The 20,873-nt window shown below is 42.7% G+C and overlaps 1 protein-coding gene across 1 annotated transcript in view; it reads right to left on the minus strand.

The window, feature by feature from the left end:
• The window catches only part of Nckap5 (NCK associated protein 5), a 555,868-nt gene that overhangs the window by 207,375 nt on the left and 327,620 nt on the right, over positions 1 to 20,873 (minus strand). Inside the window, exon 6 of the mRNA XM_032914699.1 lies at positions 473 to 541. Within this exon, the coding sequence (XP_032770590.1) occupies positions 473 to 541 (69 nt within the window). The remainder of the gene's footprint in view (positions 1 to 472; positions 542 to 20,873) is intronic.

Raw genomic sequence — 20,873 nt, forward strand, 5'->3', positions numbered from 1 at the left:
GACAGAGAGGAGATATGAAAGAGAGAAAGAGAAAGAGAAAAGAGGGGAAGAACGGAGGAGAGGAAGAGAGAAGGAAGGGGAAATGAGAGAAGAAATAGACATAGAGAGGCATTCATACAGGAGAGAGAGATGAAAGCCAGAGAGAGGGATGATGGGAAGGAGGGGAAGGAGAGGCAGAGACAGGAAAAAGAGGAGAGAGACAGAGAGGAGAGAAAGGAGAAAGAAAGGGGAGAGAGAGCAGAGAGGAAAGAGGAGGGAGGGGAGAGAGGTGAGATAAAAGAGATATGAAGAGGGTGCATTTATGGGGGAGAGGAGGCTAAGAAACTATTATTTCTCAGTGGACACCTGTTTACAACTCCCTTTGTTGGAGGAAAACATTATCCTTCTGTGGAGCATGGGATGCACTTGCCCTTATACCTATCAAGATCCTGACGCAGTCCAGCCTCTCCTCCGCCCTCTTCCCCAGCCTTACCTCATCAAGACATCTCTCATACTGTTCTCTCTGATTCTCGTTTTCCAGCGCCAGGGCTGAATTCTCCGCCTGCAGTAAGAGACAGAAATAACACCCATAAATCAATGAAACGTTGTGTTATGTGACAACTCATTCAATATGGTTGCTAAATATACCTCCGCAGGACCCTGGGTAATCTCTTAGAAGTACCTTTGACAGGTTTGCTCTAACTGCTATTATAAGAATCGGAGGGATGACTCCTGTCTTACAGGCTCGCTCACAAGCATACGTTATCATTCTAAGAAATCGGAACTTGATATTCCGAACGAGTCGAAAATCAAATCATGCTCTATGCATGGCTGTTCCCCAGAAGGATGCTAGTATTTATCTTATGCTATGAAAATGTAAGAAACGCTTACATCTACTACATTAAGACTTGGCATGGTCTCGAAGCCTAATACTTGTCGTGGCCACAAAAATGAATCTCAGGCAAAGTTTTCAACTTGAAAGACAAAGTCTAGGTGCTATTCTTGGTGCCAGCCAGTGACTGGACTATACACTCTGAACGATCCTATGGCTCTCTCTCTACCCTGCTTCCTCTAATTATAGCCCTCCTGCTCCTCAAAGGAGTGGCCATGGGAGTGTTGATATGCTATCAGTCTCTTTCACTGCTGTAATAAAAACAAGTTGACAAACGTGTGTGTGTGTGTGTGTGTGTGTGTGTGTGTGTGTGTGTTTCTTGCTCATAGTTCAGGTAAAGTTTATTGTGGTGGGGATGTTAAGGTAGCAAGGTAGCACCATGACTGGCTTTTTACATGAGTGGGTTATGGGGATGGAACTCGGGTCCTTATGTTTGCACAAAAGACCACTATCCTGACTGAGCTGACTCCTCAGCCCTGGAAGGAGCACTCTTAATCAGTTTGCTGAGTGCAGGAGACTTTGAGAAGGTATACAGGTTAGTGTGTTCCCTTTATAGCCTCTGCACATATGCATGCACACGCACGCGTGCGCACACACACACACACACACACACACACACACACACACACACACACACACAACTTTCAAAAACCATGTAGACTTCCGCACACCTTCCCTCACATTACAGTAGTAGACGTTTAGCTGCATCTGCTCAACCACTTTTCTTCCCTCCCATCTCTTTCCTGCATGATCGAGGCAGGTTTCAGACAAGACACCATTTGTCCCTTGTGTGGGTTAGGATGCTCTTGAGTACAACCAAAGGATGGTTATGGATTTCCTAAAATACATTTGTACGCTATGGTGCTATGGTCCACACTCCCCATTTCAGTTTCAGCCTTGGACTAATGATGCCCTCTAGAATGAGTTTTTCTAGTTCATAATTCGTTTTAATACCCTGTACCCTTTGACAGAAATATCTCCTGTCTGTGTGCTGGGGACTTCCTCCCTTCCCCCTCCCTTCTTCCTTTCCTTTCTCCTCCATTTGATTCCTTTCCCTATATTCCGTTCCTCTCTTCTTCTCAGTGTTCCTCCTCACCTACCCTCTTAGCCCCTTCCTTTCTCTTGACCATTTGCACTTCCCATCTCTAGCATCCAATTCTTACAGTGAGAACTGGGCTCCTACAGCAGTTATTTCCTGTCTCGTTCCACCCCCACAGTGCCCAGAAAACTGTTACACTAGGAAAATCCGTGCTAGGGAGAGGTGACAATATGTTCTCTTTCAGAGTAAAGGTATTAATCAAAATTCTCTGTTCAGAGGTGACCAGGTCACTTCTCTGCTCTCCCATCCAGGGGCTGCTAGGCAACTCATTTGTTTCTGACAGTGTTCAAATTTAATTTTCCCTCTTTTTGATTTCATTTTATTGTCCTGAATATGTTAACTATTAGCATGATTACAGAAGTCAAAGCTACACTGAGAGGCATGCAGTGCGACTCTGCTTCAGCACTCCCTTTCTGTCCAACTCTATGGTAGGCGTCTTAGCTGTTTGCTCTCCAGGTTTTCTTTCCTCCAAAGCCTCTTTAAAGCAGCACCTTTTGGTCCCTCGCTGCATTGCACATTTAGGCACGACTGTCCCGTTTCCACATCAGCCTCACCAGTTTATCAGATGCAATCACTCAGCTTACCCGCTGGATTACCGTGTGGATTGATTGCCTGCTTGGCTGCCTGTCTGCCTGTGCACCTTCACATGTGTGCCTTTGATCAAATGCCCATATGCCTTCACATGTGTGCCTTTGAACAAGTGCTTGTGTGCCTTCACATGTGTGCCTTTGAACAAGTGCTTGTGTGCCTTCACATGTGTGCCTGTGTATCTGGAGGCTGGAGGTTGATGTCAAGCTGTCTTCTCACTTATTCTCCACTTTACTATTTTGAGATAGGGTCTCTCAGTGAGTCTGTAGCTCATTAATTCATCCAGGCTAGCTTGTCACCAAGCCACAGGATGCGTCCGTTGCTCCTCCCCAGAGCTGGGGTTACAGGTTACCTGCAGCCACGTCAGAAGTTTCTTTGTGGGAGCTGAGAATCCAAATCAAGCCCTATGAGTGCATGCTGGGTATTTTACTGACTGGGCATTTCCCTTCCCTTCGAGGACTCTTACAACTCACTGTGCTCTTATTTTGGTCCTTTTTACTGGATGATGATTGGTGGGGGATGGTCCTACATTCACTCTTATTTCCTGATCACTTTGAACCCCCTTTCCTCTTTCCCCTTTACAACATCTCTAAACTGTACCCCCTCTTTGCCTCACTTTCCTTGAGCATGGCATCTTTCTCAGGAAGCAACATGGATCAGCCATTTTGTGTCCTACCTCTCAGCCAGCATAGCAACTCTGTTCACACTGTGCCCAGTGCTGATACTGGGACTCTAGGCTTTCTCGTTCGGGATGTGACTTTTCTCCCAGGCTTCCTCTGCATCTTCCCTGGACACAGGCTATGGCCGTGCTTCTGTGGTACACCACAGGTCACTTTCCACTTATGGCACCTTGAAATTGAGTTCTGTTGTTTTCCACAATGAGAAAGGCGTGCCATAGGATTTCATTTCTTCTTATCATTATTAATCATTAGTAGCATTCATCAATTTGTTCTTTAAAATCTCAAATACACAATTCTGTCTTCTTCCTCCTTCTCCCATGCCCTCTCTTTGGGAAGGATTGAACCTTTGGTATTCAACCCAGGGGTCCATCTTTACCAAGCAGCTAGGGAAATTCTCCACCATTATCTTGGTTATATCTACTCTAGTTCTATCTCCTCAATCCTTCCCTTGTCCCCAATATATCTGCCTCTCAACTTCAAGTCTTTTTTATTACCCTCTGTGTCTATTGCAAATAGCACATGGATATGAGTTCATCTCCTTGGGCATGGATAGCCTATCTACCAGTAGTCATCCCTAACTAAAGACACATGACTCTTCCTCTCACACAACCACTAACAGCCAACATGAAAATGGGAGCTTTGCCCAGCTTGGTGCTGTTTCCTTGTAGGCTTGCTTCACTTCTGTCTTGTTGAACTTGCTTCAGGAACAGCAAATGCAATCACTCAGTTCCTGCCCCCAGCCCACATAGGAGGATAGTCTAGTTTGGTTCTGTTGTAGATATTTAGGGGAGCAACCTGTATTTCACTTTGTGGCTTTATAGTTCTTTAAGGGACAAATCTGGGAGAGATTTGTCTTAGTCTATAAAGCGCTTGCTACCTAAGCTCAAGGACCCAAGTTCAATCCTGAAAACTAATGCATGCAAGTTAAGTATGGTGGCATGCATCTGTAATCCCAACCTAGGGAGGCAGAGACAGGGCATTCTTAGTTAGAGCTTCCTGGGCGGCCAGCCAGCTTACTCAGCGAGTTCCACGCCAGTAAGAGACCCTATATCAAAACCAAATTGGATGTTACATGCAGCACGATAACTGAGGTTGACACACGGAAAGGTATTTTCACACACAATGCCACAATGCATGGGGACCCACACACCCACACCCACACACACACACACAGAGACAGAGAGGGAGAGAGAGAGAGAGAGAGAGAGAGAGAGAGAGAGAGAGAGAGATACAAATTATTCAACTAAAACAACTTAAGCTTCAAAGCTTAAAGTATCAGGACAAGAGCTGGAACCCCAATCCTGTAAGGTGACTGCCTTCTTGGGAGAAAGGGTGTTTGGGATGGGATCTGCTGACACAACTAAGGAGACTGGAAAAGAGAGTAGAGACAACTGTGGCAGCCAGTTTACACGGTTTCACTCTAGATATCTTGGGGGAAAGCATGCAAGGAAATAAAACGGAAAATGAGAATTTATATGGGATGCCTGCATCTCGCCTCTACCCACATCAGGTTACAATAACACAATGATTGATCCATTCAGATAATTACCATCATTACAGTTTACGTTACCTGCCTCACATTTACTGTTCTGACAATCCATTACAGCCCAGCAAATTAAATACAGAGAGGGTGCTAGCAAACACAGTCACATTTATGGCCACTGCGCTCAGTTACAGAGACATGATTTAATTGATGTAATCCCACACATCCCAGGAGACGGTGAAGATTTTAACAATTATGCCCAGGATACTAAAATGATCTTGAACTCATGATTCTCTTTAATCCATTCATATTTATTAGAGATTCGGGATTAACCCACTTCCAACAGGAGACAACGTGTAAAAAGAAAAACCGCAAAAATCCTCTAATTAAGTGTGATTTAAAGAAACAGTGGATATTTATATAGACGAGTTGGGGAAAGAAAAAGAGAAAAGAAGGGGAAATACAGGCATCATTATTGAGAATTATAGAAATTAGAACATATCCTGTTGCACTTTAAATATGCTATTAAGTCAGGATACCCAGAGGACTCAATTAGAACCTTCAAGCACTTGCTGCCGGTGAATCTCTGTATTCAGCTTCATCTTTTACAGTGATCAAAACTTTTGCTAGATTTCATCCCGGACTGAGGGTTTTCCATTCAGGTTAGTGAGCTAATGACTCCAAATGATACTGATCTCTTTAAGTTTGAGGTCTCATTTGTAAAACTTCTCTTTTTTTTATTTTTATTTTTAATGTGTGTGTGAATGTGTGTATCTACACATAAATTCAGGTATATAGTGGAGACCAGGCCTCTAGACTTTCCCTGGAGCCAGAGTTACAGGCAACAGTGAGCTAACAAACATCGGTGCTGGGACCCAGGCTCTGGTCTTCTGCAATAGCAGCAAGTGCTTTTAACTAAGAGACAACTCCCCAACCCCATTCTGGTTATTTTGTTTTGTTTTCCAAGAGTTTAATTCTTCTTTGCAAACTTGTAGGTGTGAAAAGGTTGGACACTCAGTTCTTACTTTCAAAGTACTATTACATTTTTATTCGGATGCAAATGAATGACACCCTAAGCAGATTTGCATATGAAGAGACAGGAAGTCAGTCTTTAATCATAGCATTTCAGATGCTAGGAACTGAGCTGTTTTGCTAAACTAAGGTGATCATCTGGGAGAAACAGAGTGTTTCCTTTCACCTTCAAATCCTAGCTTGCCCTCTTCCTTATAAGCCTTAGGACTTTCCTGTGATCACATTCCCACATCTTATAAGGTGGAAGAAAAGAACATATGGAGCTCACAGTTCTCCCTAAACTGTAGACAGGAAACAGTCACCTATCCAGAGAGTCACCTATCCAGCAGGTGCTGTTCCTGGACCAGGTGCAGGCTTTTCTTTTCAATTAGATGCTAGCAATTCAGGGACTATAAATTTCTTTAAAAACATAAAAACAAGTAAGCATACAACACAACACAGGCTGTGAGTGCATTTTATTCCTGGATGGGTTCTCAAGATGTGTTGATAATTATATCTAATGGCTCAAAAAGAAGCTGGAATAAGAAATGAATTCATGGAGATTTGGGGGGCACACTGATTTATTTGCTGATGTAGTGGCACATATCTTTATTTCTCTGCCATTTTGACTGTAAACTTACATTTTATGTACCCGTCTATAGGGACATACACTGAGAAGTCTTAGGATGGGGATCACCACATGGTTATACTGGCTAGTTATTATTGTCAGTGCAACAATAACTAAACTCACTGGGAAGAAGGTGTTTCAGCTTAAGAATATCCTGGATTCAGCATGTGAGGTGATTTTTGTTTGTTTTCTAATTAATGAAGGAGGGCCCAGCATATTGTGGACAGTAGTGTGATCACCTGCCAGCATATCCTGGGCAGGTGATCCTAGGTTGTATAAGAAAGTTGATAAGTGGCTATTAGCCCAAATGCTTGAATTGCCCTAGATGCACAGAACACATGAAACTCAAGATGGATGATCAAAATGTGAATGCTTCACTCCTTCTTTAGAAGGGGAACAAGAATACCCTTGGCAGGGAATAGGGAGGCAAAGATTAAAACAGAGGCAGAAGGAACACCCATTCCGGACCTGTCCCACATGTGGCCCATACATATACAGCCACCCAATTAGACAAGATGGATGAAGCAAAGAAGTGCAGGCCAACAGGAACCGGATGTAGATCTCTCCTGAGAGACACAGCCAGAATACAGCAAATACATAGGCAAATGCCATCATTAAACCACTGAACCGAGAACGGGACCCCCGTTGAAGGAATCAGAGAAAGAACTGGAAGAGCTTGAAGGAGCTTGAGACCCCATATGAACAACAATGCCAACCAACCAGAGCTTCCAGGGACTAAGCCACTACCCAAAGACTATACATGGACTGACCCTGGGCTCCAACCTCATAGGTAGCAATGAATAGCCTAGTAAGAGCACCAGTGGAAGGGGAAGCCCTTGGTCCTGCCAAGACTGAACCCCAAGTGAATGTAATTGTTGGGGGGAGGGCGGTAATGGGGGGAGGATGGGGAGGGGAACACCCATATAGAGGGGGAGGGGGAAGGCTTAGGGGGATGTTTGCCCAGAAACCGGGAAAGGGAATAACATTCAAAATGTAAATAAGAAATACTCAAGTTAAAAAAAAAAAAAAAAAAGTTGGATGAGCAGGAGCTAGTGGGAGCAAGCCAGTGAGAAGCATTCTTCATGGTAACTGCTTCAAGCTCTTGAGTTGAGTTATTATTGGCCTATTTTCTTTCAGTAAATTGAACTAAGCCCTTTCCTCTACCAAGTTGCTTTTGGTCATGGTTTTTATGACAGAAATGAAAAGCAGACTAGAACCATGGCTCAGAGAGTAAAGGCACTTCAAGCCTGTTGAAGCAAGTTTGATTCCTGGAATGCACATGATGAAGGGAGAGAACAAGCTTAAAAAGCTGTCCTATGAATGCTACATTCATGCATGATGTGGCATGTTTTGTACCAACCCTTACCCATTCTTATACATCATAAATTCATCATAAATAAATAAATAAACAAATAAATTTAAATCAATGAAGCAGAAAGGAATATATATTCTTGTTGCCTACTCTATTTCTCATTAAAAGAAAAAATGTCACAGAGCTCTATAGAGGTCCAGGGAATGTTCTGGAAGGGCAGTGATATACTTGAATAGGTCAATTCCACTGAAATAGAGTATGCAGATGCAAAAAAGAGACTTTTAGGGATGAAGACAGATAAAGCCAGACATTGTCATAGGTACATGATCAAATGAACATCTTTAGGAATTTACTCTAGTACCAGGCACAACACACACACACACACACACACACACACACACACACACACACACACACACACACACGGACTGGAAGGGACAATAAGGGTATTGAAAATTATGATTATAATGCTCCTATTGAAACCATAACATCCCTGAAATCAAACAGCAGAGCTAAAAGAGTAAGACAGGCATGAGAGACATCACAACAGATCCATCAGCACTTAGATGGTGCTTGGAGGAGCAGGGCTCAGAAACAAGAATGGCATGAACTTCACATTCTGAGTCTCACTAAAGGTGAGTAAATCCTTAGTAGAAATGGAGTGTAGGAAGAATAAGGAACTGTAGATTCTCCTTTTTCCCCAGTGTTATACAGAAAAGAAAATCTCAACATATGTGTTGCCAGTGCTCACAAAATGCCTGCAGATGCTTGCACTGACATCAACCCTTGGTCTTTCCAACATCTACATGTTTTCATGAAATTTGTTTAGTTTCCCAAGGGTTCCTCATTTGAATGATACTTACTCTTTTTGGTTCCCTAAATAGAAGGATACTGACCAATTGCTTAAGAATTTACATTCAAAACAGGAAGAATTAAGCCACATAGTATTTGTGATTTAATCTGAATATATGGCCCAGTCCTTGGTCTCTCCCTTCAAGACAAATGGTCTCACAGGGAGTGTACTAGATGTATGGTGTAGGTCACTAGGCCTGCCCTCAGCCCAGCTCCCCATCTTGTCTGTCTCAAGAGCCAAGAGTTGCATAGCAGTACTTTCCAACTTCTTTCAAGGACATTGCTCAACAGGGGGATGCCACGGGGGATGGGTGTGTCTCCAAGTGTTTAGCTGAAATGAAAACCCTCACTCAAAATCCTCTGGGTTGGTCTGTCTTTTGCCATCCCCAAATTCCTTCACTGGGATCAAAAACAAAAACGAACACCTAACTGTAATAAGGCCACAGCAGAGGAATTGTTGTCACACACCTCAGAATGAACCTTGGAAGAAGCAGTCTTCAGTTTTATGTATAGGAAACATGAACTGTAACCTCTGTCAGATGTCAGGCCCACCAGTGGGAATGTAGGTCTAATTACTGCCAGGCCATGGGAACAGCTGTAACTAGGGTGCCTATGGGACCTACAGGAAATAATGATGGTGGTGATAACAACAGTTAACAAACACTAATGACATCTGAGTAATGCTTGCCATTCTCCATGCTCAGCAGTGGCCAATATACTCTCTCTTGATACTCCCAACAAACTACAAATGGGGTATACATGAGCAATCTGAGGTTCATTGGCTTTCTTTACATGACAGATACATTTCTTTTTGTTTCTTTTATTGGATTTTTTTAAATTTACATTTTAAATGTTGTCCACTTTCCTGGTTTCTTCTCCAGAAATCTGCTATCCCATCCTCTCTTGCTTCTATGGGTGCTCCCTCATCCACCAACCCACTCTCTCCCACCTCCCTGCCCAGACATTCCCCTTCACTAGGGCGTTAAGCCTTGACATACCAAGGGCTTCTCCCCCTCTACCCCCCCATTGATGCCCAACAAGGTCCATCCTCTGTTACATACATATGCAGATGGAGCCATAGGTCCATCCCTGTGTTCTCTTGGGATGGTGATTTAGTCCCTGGGCACTTCATATCAGTCTGAATGGCTAAGATCAAAAACTCAGGGGAGACAGCAGATGCTGGCAAGGATGTGGAGAAAGAGGAACAGTCCTTCATTGTTGGTGGGACTGCAAACTGGTATAACCACTCTGGAAATCAGTCTGACAGTTCCTCAGAAAATTGGACATAGTACCACCTGAGGACCCAGCTATCTAACTCCTGGGCATATACCTGAAAGATGCTCCAACATATAATAAGGACATATGTTCCACTATGTTCATAGAAGTCTTATTTATAATGGCTAGAAGCTGGACAGAATGCCACACATTTCTAATGATACCAGAACTACGCCAAGTCAGACAGCAAACATCTCCTCATCCTATATTTTTAAATGTTTGACTATGATGGGAATATAGTGAAACATATGTTTTGTCAGAATCCACACTTCAGATTTGGCTATCTAAGAGCTAAATGGAATGGGTGATGCCTGCTTCTCTACAAAGAACTTGCAGGTGGCAGGGATGGCTTTGTGAACCTCTGGGAATAAGGAGAGTTAATATCTGTATATAGCATGCTTATTTCTCTTATTCACTTTAGCTCTGAACACTTCCCTGCTGGCTTTGTGTTGTGAGTGGGTACAATCTGGCAGGTATTTGGAACACGTTGGACCCTGAGATGATAGGGTTGAGGGTTGAGGGGAAGGGTGACAGAATTCCCCACTGAGAATTAGAGCAGAGAAGAACAAATACATCGATATACAGCCCTGTGTAGGTGCAACAGCTAACAAGTAGGTGTTGTTTGATAACTGGCAGCCATCAGTCATTTTAATGATTCCTCATCTTGAATTACACAGAATTCTACCAAGATTATATACTGAATCAAGATGCATACCATGTACTTATCCAGTAATGTTTACAAAGGTATTACATACGAATGATGTATCGGTTAAGAACAGTTTTCTAAAAGCACAAGCTTTTCAGTGGCCTATTAGTAGTTTAAACACATTTTCCAGGTTCTTTATGTGGGATAAAGTAGCCAGAAGCACATGATTACATCCTAGCTACTGATGACTGTGGGCCACTGGAGGGCACTTAACAGTGTTTTGGCTTTAGTTTGTGTGTGTGTGTGTGTGTGTGTGTGTGTGTGTGTGTGTGTGTGTGTGTGTGTGTGTGTGTATGTATGTGTGTGTGTGTGTATGTGTGTGTGTATGCGCGCGCGCGTGTGTGTGTTTTGTTTTAATAATTGTCTGTTTTTTTCCTCCATTTCTTTCTCCTTCTTTCATTTAAATTTTAGAAGACTCAAAGACATATATGAATTCTGTATGTAATTCCCAGCTAGCTCTAGAGAAACATAACTTTGAACCTATGCTACACGCTGATAGTCCTTCCTAATTCACTCCCCTAAATGTTAGTGCACACTTACTCTTCTCCAGATGCTGTCAGCTGGGAATAACTCTGGAGTTGTATAGTTATGAGCCTGAGGTCAGAAGAGGGAGTAAGTCTGAAGTGCTGCTTCTCAACATCATGGGGAATACTCATTAGGGGGATGGATGCCTGGGAGAGCCTCAAAGTCTGACAAAAGATCCTTCATCTGTACTTTGACCAGTTCTGTGGTTTCATCTCATGCTTCCAGTGCACTTGGAAGACATTTCTAGCCAGAATTGTAGCCACCTCAATGGGTGCAAGCTGGGAGGCATTAGAAAGGGGAGAAATCTTGTCCAGCTTACAGATGGTAAAGGTAAGTGTGCCCCACAAAGACTCCTAGTCCATATACAGGGGAAATGTCAGTGAAGTCAATTCTGGTAGATATAAGATACTTTTCTCTATCAGACAAAAGGAAGAATAGAGCTCCACAAGATCAACTGACCTTACCTAGTGTATAACTGGGATCTTTTATTTTTTGATAAACCAGAGAGAAGATGCTCCAAAATGTCATCCTCCCTCCTCCCAAAAATTGTGTTGCCGAGGATGAAATGAAGGACCTTGTGCATAGTAGCCAAGTGCTTTACCACTGAGCTTTGCCACTGAGCCTAAATCATTTTCTAGTCAATAGAGACCACTGCATATTCCAAGACTTGTCCAGCTACAATTACCAAGTATCTGGTTGACTGTGTGGATAGCATAGTGGTAAAATAGCTTGTTGTGTAAGCACAATGACCCAGTTTGATCCCTAAAACCCATATAAAGAGCCAGCTGTAGTAGTATATGCTTCGGTAATCCTATTACTGAAGATGTGGAGACAATTGGATCTCTGTGGATTCCTGAACAGTCAGATTAGGCAAAATTGGCTAAATCCAGGTTCAGTGAGAGTCTATGTCTTAGTAACCACATTGAAGGTAGACAAGGGGTTAAAGGGAGGAATAACTAAAGATCTCTGAAAAGGACATGTGGAAAACTCTGGTAGAAATTTACTATAGTATACACATCTACACATATAAAAGGACTTTAAATGGATTAACCCCTGAGGGATGGCAATCCCTTTAATGGACACCATGGGAAAGCAAATAAAAACTCTGGTGCCAGGGGTGAGTTACCTCTTTTTGAGTTTTTGGTCAGTGGAATACCTCAGAGTTCCCATCAAATATTATCATCACTCTTCTTGGTTACCCTCCAATTTGATGGTGAGAATTTTTGCTGAAGATACCACATACTTGAATCATAAGACATGGGGAAAGCCAAGGTGGTATTGATCTGGAAGCTTTATCACTGTGGGTTAACTCTCTCAGTGCTAGAAGGTACTATTCGCATTACTAGGGGAGAGAAGAAATCTAAACTGCTGGGAACATGGCAGGCTACTGTAAAATCGCCCAACAATATATGCCCAACAATGATTCCACAGTGGCACTAGTGTTATGAGAATAACCAATCACTCTATGAAGTCTGTCTTCACAAGATAGAACTCATTTCTGGTAAAAGAACACATGGGTAGGTGTGCTATAAACCCTAGGGCAGAACTTACTACTAATTACTACTCCGATAAATACATTAATGTTCCTCCAAGATTTTATCTTTACACTCATAGTTTAGTGTAGGTCTCAACCCTCCTGAAAGGAGTTTATTTGTGGAGCAGCCAGATAATAATACAGAGACTCGCGGCTGGCCAATGTGCAGATAATAAAAGACTGTGAGTTGCTCAGGTCAAAATGGAATATCTATATCACTCCCTCTATCTCCAAGGCATCATCACAGAAGAGACAGAAAGATTGTAAGGGCTGGGTTATGGAAGACTGATACAAAACAGTATTTTCAGGACTTGACAGCATATTGTACACACAAATAGCTGGGTCTGCATGCATGACCAAGACCCGTACAAGATTAAGACAGCCCAAATCACAGCAGTGATCAGAAAGGGAGTCACAATGTCCCACTCCCAGCTAAGGGGCTGTCAGCCATTGTTGATCCCTGGGCAGTAAATCAGTTTTCAACTGGATGGACACTACGGGGCTACATATTCTTCTTAAGATGGCCCCATATATATACTGGCAACACTAAGTAGATCTAATAGGTTTAATAAAAGAATACATGAAGCTGAAATGGAAAGTGGGGGGAAATATGGGGGAGTTGGAGGGGACAGAGTGAGGTGGAGTTGATCAAAATATATTATATGTATGCATGTTAATTTTCAACAATAAAAACAAAGATGGGGAACTTCTGAATATTGACAATGGAGATTGCCTCTAACCTCCACAGATAGATTCATGCTCAAATACAAGTACATCAGCCACACACACACACACACACACACACACACACACACACACACACCCCCACAGAAAATACACAAAATCTTCATTTTCATGAATTTGTATAAGCCATTGTCCAATGGTAAATAGTTACAGATTCTGAACTGACAAAGAGAATCATAGTTCAACCCATTCACCAGTTATACATTTACAATGTGTTGAGCAGATACAGTGCAAATTTGTTCTGTTCTTTGAATCAGCGAAAGGGTTAAGCCAACTTCCACTAGAAGCCATGAACTGAGCTCAGTTGTGTCAACCAGACTTGAAGGCAGTCTGTTGAGCAGAGAGGAGAGTCCCCAAACCAGAGTGAAGTCTCATGAAGACAAATGTGGATGAAATGTCAGGCAGAGAACAGTAAAGCTTATTTCAGTCTCAACAGATGGCTGGGAAAACAACGTCTTGTTGATCTGCTGCGAACAAATTAAACACAAGGAACCCTTCTGTAGGATGAGAGAGTTTGTGTTCGGTATCTGCATTTAACAGAGGCATACACAGATCTGCACTAGGGCTTCTCGACTTCAGCACATCTGACATTTCAAGTTGCATCCTTATTTTGGAAAGCTATGCTGTGAGTGGTTGATTGCAAGCTTGCAGCCCTGGTCCCTATCCACTTGTTGTATACCATAACATGATCATCCTACTTCCAATTTAGAGAGTCCCTTAGCCCAGTAGCCATGGCAACTAACTAATCTATGCAGAACGCCGAAGAGGTAGAAGGTCTGTGGTAATGATAATGGAATTATGGAATTATTGCCTCTCCCTAGTAGATAGAGAATAGAATGGTCACAGGACCTTCACCTGAAACCAGCCATTACACTTTCCTAACCCGCCTCCAGCCTCAAGTGATAGGAATTAGGAAATTGGCTGAAAACTGGATTCTATGATGCAGCTTCTATGAAGTCATTACCCATGACAGGGTAGGACTTTGAAGTGATAAACCTGTTTCAGGGGTACCCAGGATTTTATAAGCAAACCTTGGTCATTTTCTATTAAAAAAAAAAAACAAAACTCATTGGTTCAACAAATTAGAATTAGATTGAATCTGAACTTTGGTCTGTTGTTGGTGCCCTATCTGAGGGATAGAGAGATTGTCTTATGTCTCCTCAAGAAAAGTTAACAATGTCACAGTGTGCCATTACCTCCTTTCCTCGTATTGACAACAAACAGTGTCAAGAGAGTATGAGAATATCTAGAGGGTTGTGTGCATATTTACATAGACATGCACCCATTTCTCTACATGCATAGATATCAATGTCATCAGAAATTGTATGACACTTTAAATTTCAACATATTTCTAAACTTTTAGTTATTGAGGATTGAGGAATTAAGCCTGACTATATACTTTTGAAGATGAAGATAACCAAATAGTGATTCATTCTCTCTCTCTCTCTCTCTCTCTCTCTCTCTCTCTCTCTCTCTCTCTCTCTCTCCCTCTCCCTTCCTCCCCTCCCTCCTCTTCCTCTCTCCATCTCCTCCCTCACTCCTTCTCCCTTCTCCCCCTCTCTCTCCTTCCCCACATCCCCCTCCCCTCTCTCTATGTGCACATTTATGTGGGCATGTGTGTGGAGGCCACAGGTCAACTTCAAGTGTCCTTTTCAGTCCTCTTGACCTTATTTTCTGAGACACAGACTCTGACTGAACCTAGGGTTCACCAATTTGGTCAGGCTGGCCAGGCAGTTAATTTTGGGGATCATCCTATCTCTAACTCCATAGACCTGGGATAATGGACACATGCTTGACTGTTTTGGAAGTTCATGTTTGTAGAGCTTAACGAGTACATCATCTCCCCAGCCTCGGCAATTTACTTTTGGCTGTTAGTGATGAAAATAACACAGTAGGCGGGGATCTGATTGTCATCAGATGAAAGAGAAAACCAGATGTCTACTTTAGGGATTTTTCCTCTTCTACCTACATGTAGCCTGGTACCTTGGGATAGCAATGAATGCTGCCACAAACACATTTTGAGGTTTTCATGCTTTTGTTTTAGTTACTTGATTGCTTTGTTTTTGAGTGTGAACTTTCCAGATAGCAACAGCATGCTGCAAAGTAAAGCAGTCCTGAGGCTGGGGAGAGTATGAGGTTCTGGGCTTGATCCTAAAACTGCTGTATGAAAAGCAAGGCATGCACTGTAATCTGATGATACTAACACCCGGGAAGCAGAAACGGAGAGTCCCTGGGGCTCACTGGGGTAGCCAGGCTGGCCTACTTCTGAGTTCCAGGTCATGTGAGACCTTATCTCAGAAATATGGATGACAAGTAAGGACGACACCCTTGGTTTTCCTCAGGCTTCTACATGTACATTCACACATGAGTACTTGCATATGCTCATGCGCACTGGCATATACACGAGTACATATCTACACACACAACAGAGGTTACAGACTACACTGATCTTTGGGGGGTGGTTACTAATTCAGATAGATTTTGATGAAGTGGATTTCTAAAAATATTTATTTCCATCCTTCTGTTCTTCCTTCCTTCTTGTGTATGAATGTAGGCCTGGTTGAGTTTATGTGCACATGTGTGTAGGAGGCCAGGGAGGTCAGAAGAACGGCAGTTACAGGCCGGCATATGCTGTTCTCTGAGTATAAAGAAATGAATCTAGGTCCTCTGCAAGAGCAAGAGACACTCCTAACCACTGAGCTATTTCTTGGAGCCCATGAAGCGGATCTTAATTTTATCTTACAACATGGTAGAATGTGTGTCCTATTACTAGATGTGCCAATCTTCTCAGAGCACATTCCTTTGATGCATTAAGTGGCAGACTCGGGTCTCACATCTACTGAGCTCCGATTAGGCACCAGGGCAGAGCAATTATCTAGTCAACTGCTCTAGAGGGAACGTCATCTCAGAGACATGACCAAGTTCACACCTTCATAATGAATCAGACAACTGCTCTGGTGTGATGGCAGCTAACACCTCACCCATGTGAACTGTCTCTGTAACCCCAGGAAACATTGTTCACATTAAGGTTGAACTCTATTACAGAGTCTCACTTTGGATTCTAATTAGCAACTCAGTACTTACAAATGTGAGCCTGTTTAAATGCTTTGTCTCTGAGTGGAAATACATTAGATAAAACATGTTGTATGAAATAGGATTCTGCCTGGAAAACATATTTGGTATGGGAATATATCTAATCTCTCATTTAGAAGTACAATAACATCTCTATATATTTTAAAGCTATCCTAGAATTACTGTGTTTATAAAGCATGAGGCTTATAGACCGGGGGGTGGGGTGGGGATGGCTCAGTGAGTAAGGTACTTGCTGCTCAAGTATAAAGATCTGAATTTTGATTCCTAGCACACTTGTAGGAGCCAGGACTAGTGTCAGGTACCTGTAAAGCCAGAATTGGGTCAAACACTGAGATAAGAACATCCCAGAGTCTTCCGACCAGCCAGCTTAACCAAATGGCTGGACAGAAACTCCCTCAAAACAGAAGGTGGAGCATGATAGAGGAAGACATTGGACATCAACTTTTGGCCTCTGCAAATGCAGGTTAAAGGTACAGCTGATCCCATTGTCATGTACACACACACACACACACACACACACACACACACACACACGAGTGCATACACAATGAAGTTTTGTGTTCTGGATTGGGAAGGTAGCTCGGACAATACAGTACTTGCCACCCACACATGAGGGTGTGGGTTCAGATCCTTAGCACTGACGGAAGAGCCAGGTGTGGTGGCCTGCAGCTGCACACAAAGCACTGAGGACACAGGCACAGGGGACAATGGGCTCGCATGCCCACCAGCCTTGTCTACTTAGTAAGCTCCAGAACACTGATACTCTGTCCCAAGAAATAAAGTGAAACCTTACTGGCCACACACACACACACACACACACACACACACACACACACACACACACCTAAGCCAGTGCTTTGAGCATTGAGTCAGTGCAAACATGTGTCTGGGGGCTGAGGACCTGGGTGTAGGTTCGAAGGTTATGGTAACATTCCATTACCCTCCAGCTTCATGAGTCTTAGACAGACTTCTGGCTGGCCTGCAGCTGGATTCTAAAAGTGAGAGGTTCTCATTTATAACTAGTTGGAGGCCATTGCTTTAGAGTATTTTTAGATTTCAGGATTTCCATACGTGATGGATTTTTTCACTATATCTATCTGCCTATCTGCCTGCCTGCCTATCTATCTATCTATCTATCTATCTATCTATCTATCTATCTATCTATCTATCTATCCATCCATCCATCTACCCATCTACCTATCTACCCATCTACCCATCTACCCATCTACCCATCTACCCATCTACCCATCCATCCATCCATCCATCCATCCATCCATCCATCCATCCATCCATCCATCCATCTCCATTGCAATTATTGCAAGTAACATGATAATAGTACTGATTTTTAACTATGGCTACTAAAAAGGAGAAATATTTATTTTGACATGCATTTATGTACATGGGAATGACACATTCTTAAATTTGAGGTAGCCAGGTGCTATTCAAAGAGCAGTCACAGTATAACTTAAAGAAGAACAGTAGAGGTGGAAAGGAGGTGTTTATGAGATGCAGGGAGAAAGCGGAATGATGGCGGCTCTGAGGAGTGCCCAGTTAGAACTCAGTGAATGAGCAGATCCCTGGTAGGTATCACAAATAAAGGTCAAGGGGAACAGAGTTATGGCAGTGAACTTTAAAAATACTGACAGGAAACAAGAATACTGGCTTGTCTCGTGTTGCCTTGCTCTACACATAAAACCATTAGTCCTTCACAGAAAGGGGTATTGACTTACACAGACTCTCATTTGTCACACCCTGTAGAGGACATTCAAAACTGCTCAAGTATTTCAAATATACTCAGCAAATTTGCCTTCTTGCATACATGCAGCCTAGGGCTCTGAAAGAATGGTCAGTCGGAAAGGCTTGACTTTGTAGTGAGTCTGTGGGTTTAACAAAGTAGTGGCCTGAGGTCTTTTGACAATTTTTATTTGTTTTATTCACGCGCGCGTAATGCATGTTCATGCATGTATGTGTGTGTGCGTACATGAGTATGTCTCTCTGTGTATGTGTATGAGTGTGAGCACGTGTAGACACACGAAAAGGCCTGAAGTGATGTCGAAAGCCTTCCTCCTTCTCTTTTTAGTTTTTGAGGCAGGGTCTCTCAATCAAACTCAGAACTCACTGATATGGCCAGTCTGCCTTACCAGCTTGCTCAAGGGACCCTCTATCTTTGCCTTCCAAACAACTTAGTTCCAGATGAATTGCCATTTCTGCCCAGCATTAACTGTGAGTCCTGGAGATCCAAACCCTACTCTTAAAGCTTGTTTTGCAAGCTCTATTCACTGCTGAGCCATGTCCCCTGCTATCTTTTGATGTGTTACTGAGAAGTGCCTTCCTGGGATTGGCAAATGAGTCCTGCAGAGGGTCTCTGCATTCGCAGTGGAGGGCTTCATTGAATTGAGACAAGCTGCTGTGTTGACCTTGGTAATTTTCATCATTGTTGCTGGGTATCTACTTGGTGTTATGAAAAGAAGGTAGGAGTAGTGACAGATAAGGAAGCTGACTGTGACATCCACCTGTGTACATACAGATTCTCGTTCCAAGATGTATAAGCATTCTTACTTGGGTAACTCACACACCTTCTGTAGCTCAGCTGGCTAATCTATAAAATGGAGTTAGAAAGAAAAGCAAGATCCTACATTGCTGAGATTGTTAAGTAGGATAATGGAGACCACTGAAGACAGGTACAGTTGTAGGTGATGCTGTGGAACATCTCTAGCCCCTGAGCATTGTCAGGCATAACTTAGACATTGGAGTTATTAGACCCAAAACCCAGGTCCTCATCCACCAACCACATTCCAAATACTCGATAGCATTGTTTGGACTAATTACCATGGTGGATAACACAGAAAGGACATTTTGAACACTGTGAAATGTTCTGTGAAAGAATAAAAATTTAAAGACTACTATACATACAGATTATATTTGTATGTAAATGTTATCACCATATATATATATGTGTGTGTGTATATATATATATGTATATATACATATATATATATATATATATATATATTTGTAGTTCCCTTTAAAAATATGCCATTTAGTCCAAGACAAAGACCCAATTCTGACAATCACTGGAAATTATGAAATCTGTTGTCTTGAGAAATACAAGTCGACAAGCTTCAACTCATTACATTTTTATTGCTTTTTTCTTCCAAGCCATGTTTTCATTTATCTCAATTTCTCCTCACAATGTCTCTGTGAAGATAAATACATTAGACACTCTCATCCCTTAGACAAGAGAAACACATGTGAACAGTGTCTACAGACATACACACAAATATGTCTTGTCTTTGGAGGGTTTGGAGAAGAATATGACAGGCACAGATGCCTTGGGAAAAGGGGGGTAGGGTTACCTACTTTTGTGATTTAAAATTAGTATGTTCTAGGAAACCTAAAATAATACACAACGTTAATAAGAAAGACAAAATTGCTCAAAATCAGATGCCAGGAGATGGCCAGCATTGACAACGTCACTTAATAAGAGTAATATATACTGACCATCACGGTTAATTTATGGATGCGTTCTTCCACTTGTATCATATAGTACACATTTCCCTTCATTAATAAATGATTTGATGGCAAGAATGCACAAGGTTATTCCATGGGCTATTCTGCTCATCATTTAATTTATTTTCACTTCAAAAATAATGATGTTGGGTGGGGGGGTTGCTGGAGAGAAGGCTTGGCAGTCAACAGTAATTGCTTTTACAGAGGACCCAAGTCAGTTCCCAGCAGCCACATCGGGTGGCTTGTAACTGCCTGGAAGCTGCAACTCCAGTACCAGGAGATCCTCTTCCAGGCTCCAGGGCACCACACCCACAACCGCAGAAACATAAACAATAAATGTGCACACATGCAAACATACATATGTCGGAGAGGTTGATGCTAATATCCTCCTAGATTACTCTCGACATTGAAAACAGATCCTGGAGCTCACAGACCTAGCTAAGCTGGCTGCCAGTGTGCCACTCTCAACAGTAGCATTCTCTGCCTGCCTCTCCATCCAGTGCTTGGATTATGGCTACTGCACCTTGCTTTCTTCTATCTGTACGCATGGGGGTGATTTTTGAGGCTGGAGCTCTGGGCTGAGAAGTGGTTCTAACAGCTGAAAACCCTGAGCGAGCATTCTTGAAAACTTCGCTTATGTGGACAACATGGCACAGACCAGAGTCGTCTGAGAGGAGAGAAGCAAACATGAGACAATGTCTCCTTAAGACTGGACTGTAGGAAAGCCTGTATGATTTCTTAATTAGTGGCTGTTATGGGGGAACCCAGCCACTTGTGGGTGGTGCCATTGCTGGGCTCATGGTGTGGTCCCAAGTTGTGTAAGAAAGTAGACAGAGCAAGGCATAGGGAGCACGTCAATAAGCTGCACTTCTCCATGTCCTCTGCATCAGCTCCTGCTTCCCGGTTCCTGCCCTGTTTGAATTCCTGTCCTAACTGCTTTTGATGAACCGGTACATACCAGT

Source organism: Rattus rattus, chromosome 10 (genome assembly GCF_011064425.1).
Source record: "Rattus rattus isolate New Zealand chromosome 10, Rrattus_CSIRO_v1, whole genome shotgun sequence".
NCBI lineage: Eukaryota > Metazoa > Chordata > Mammalia > Rodentia > Muridae > Rattus > Rattus rattus.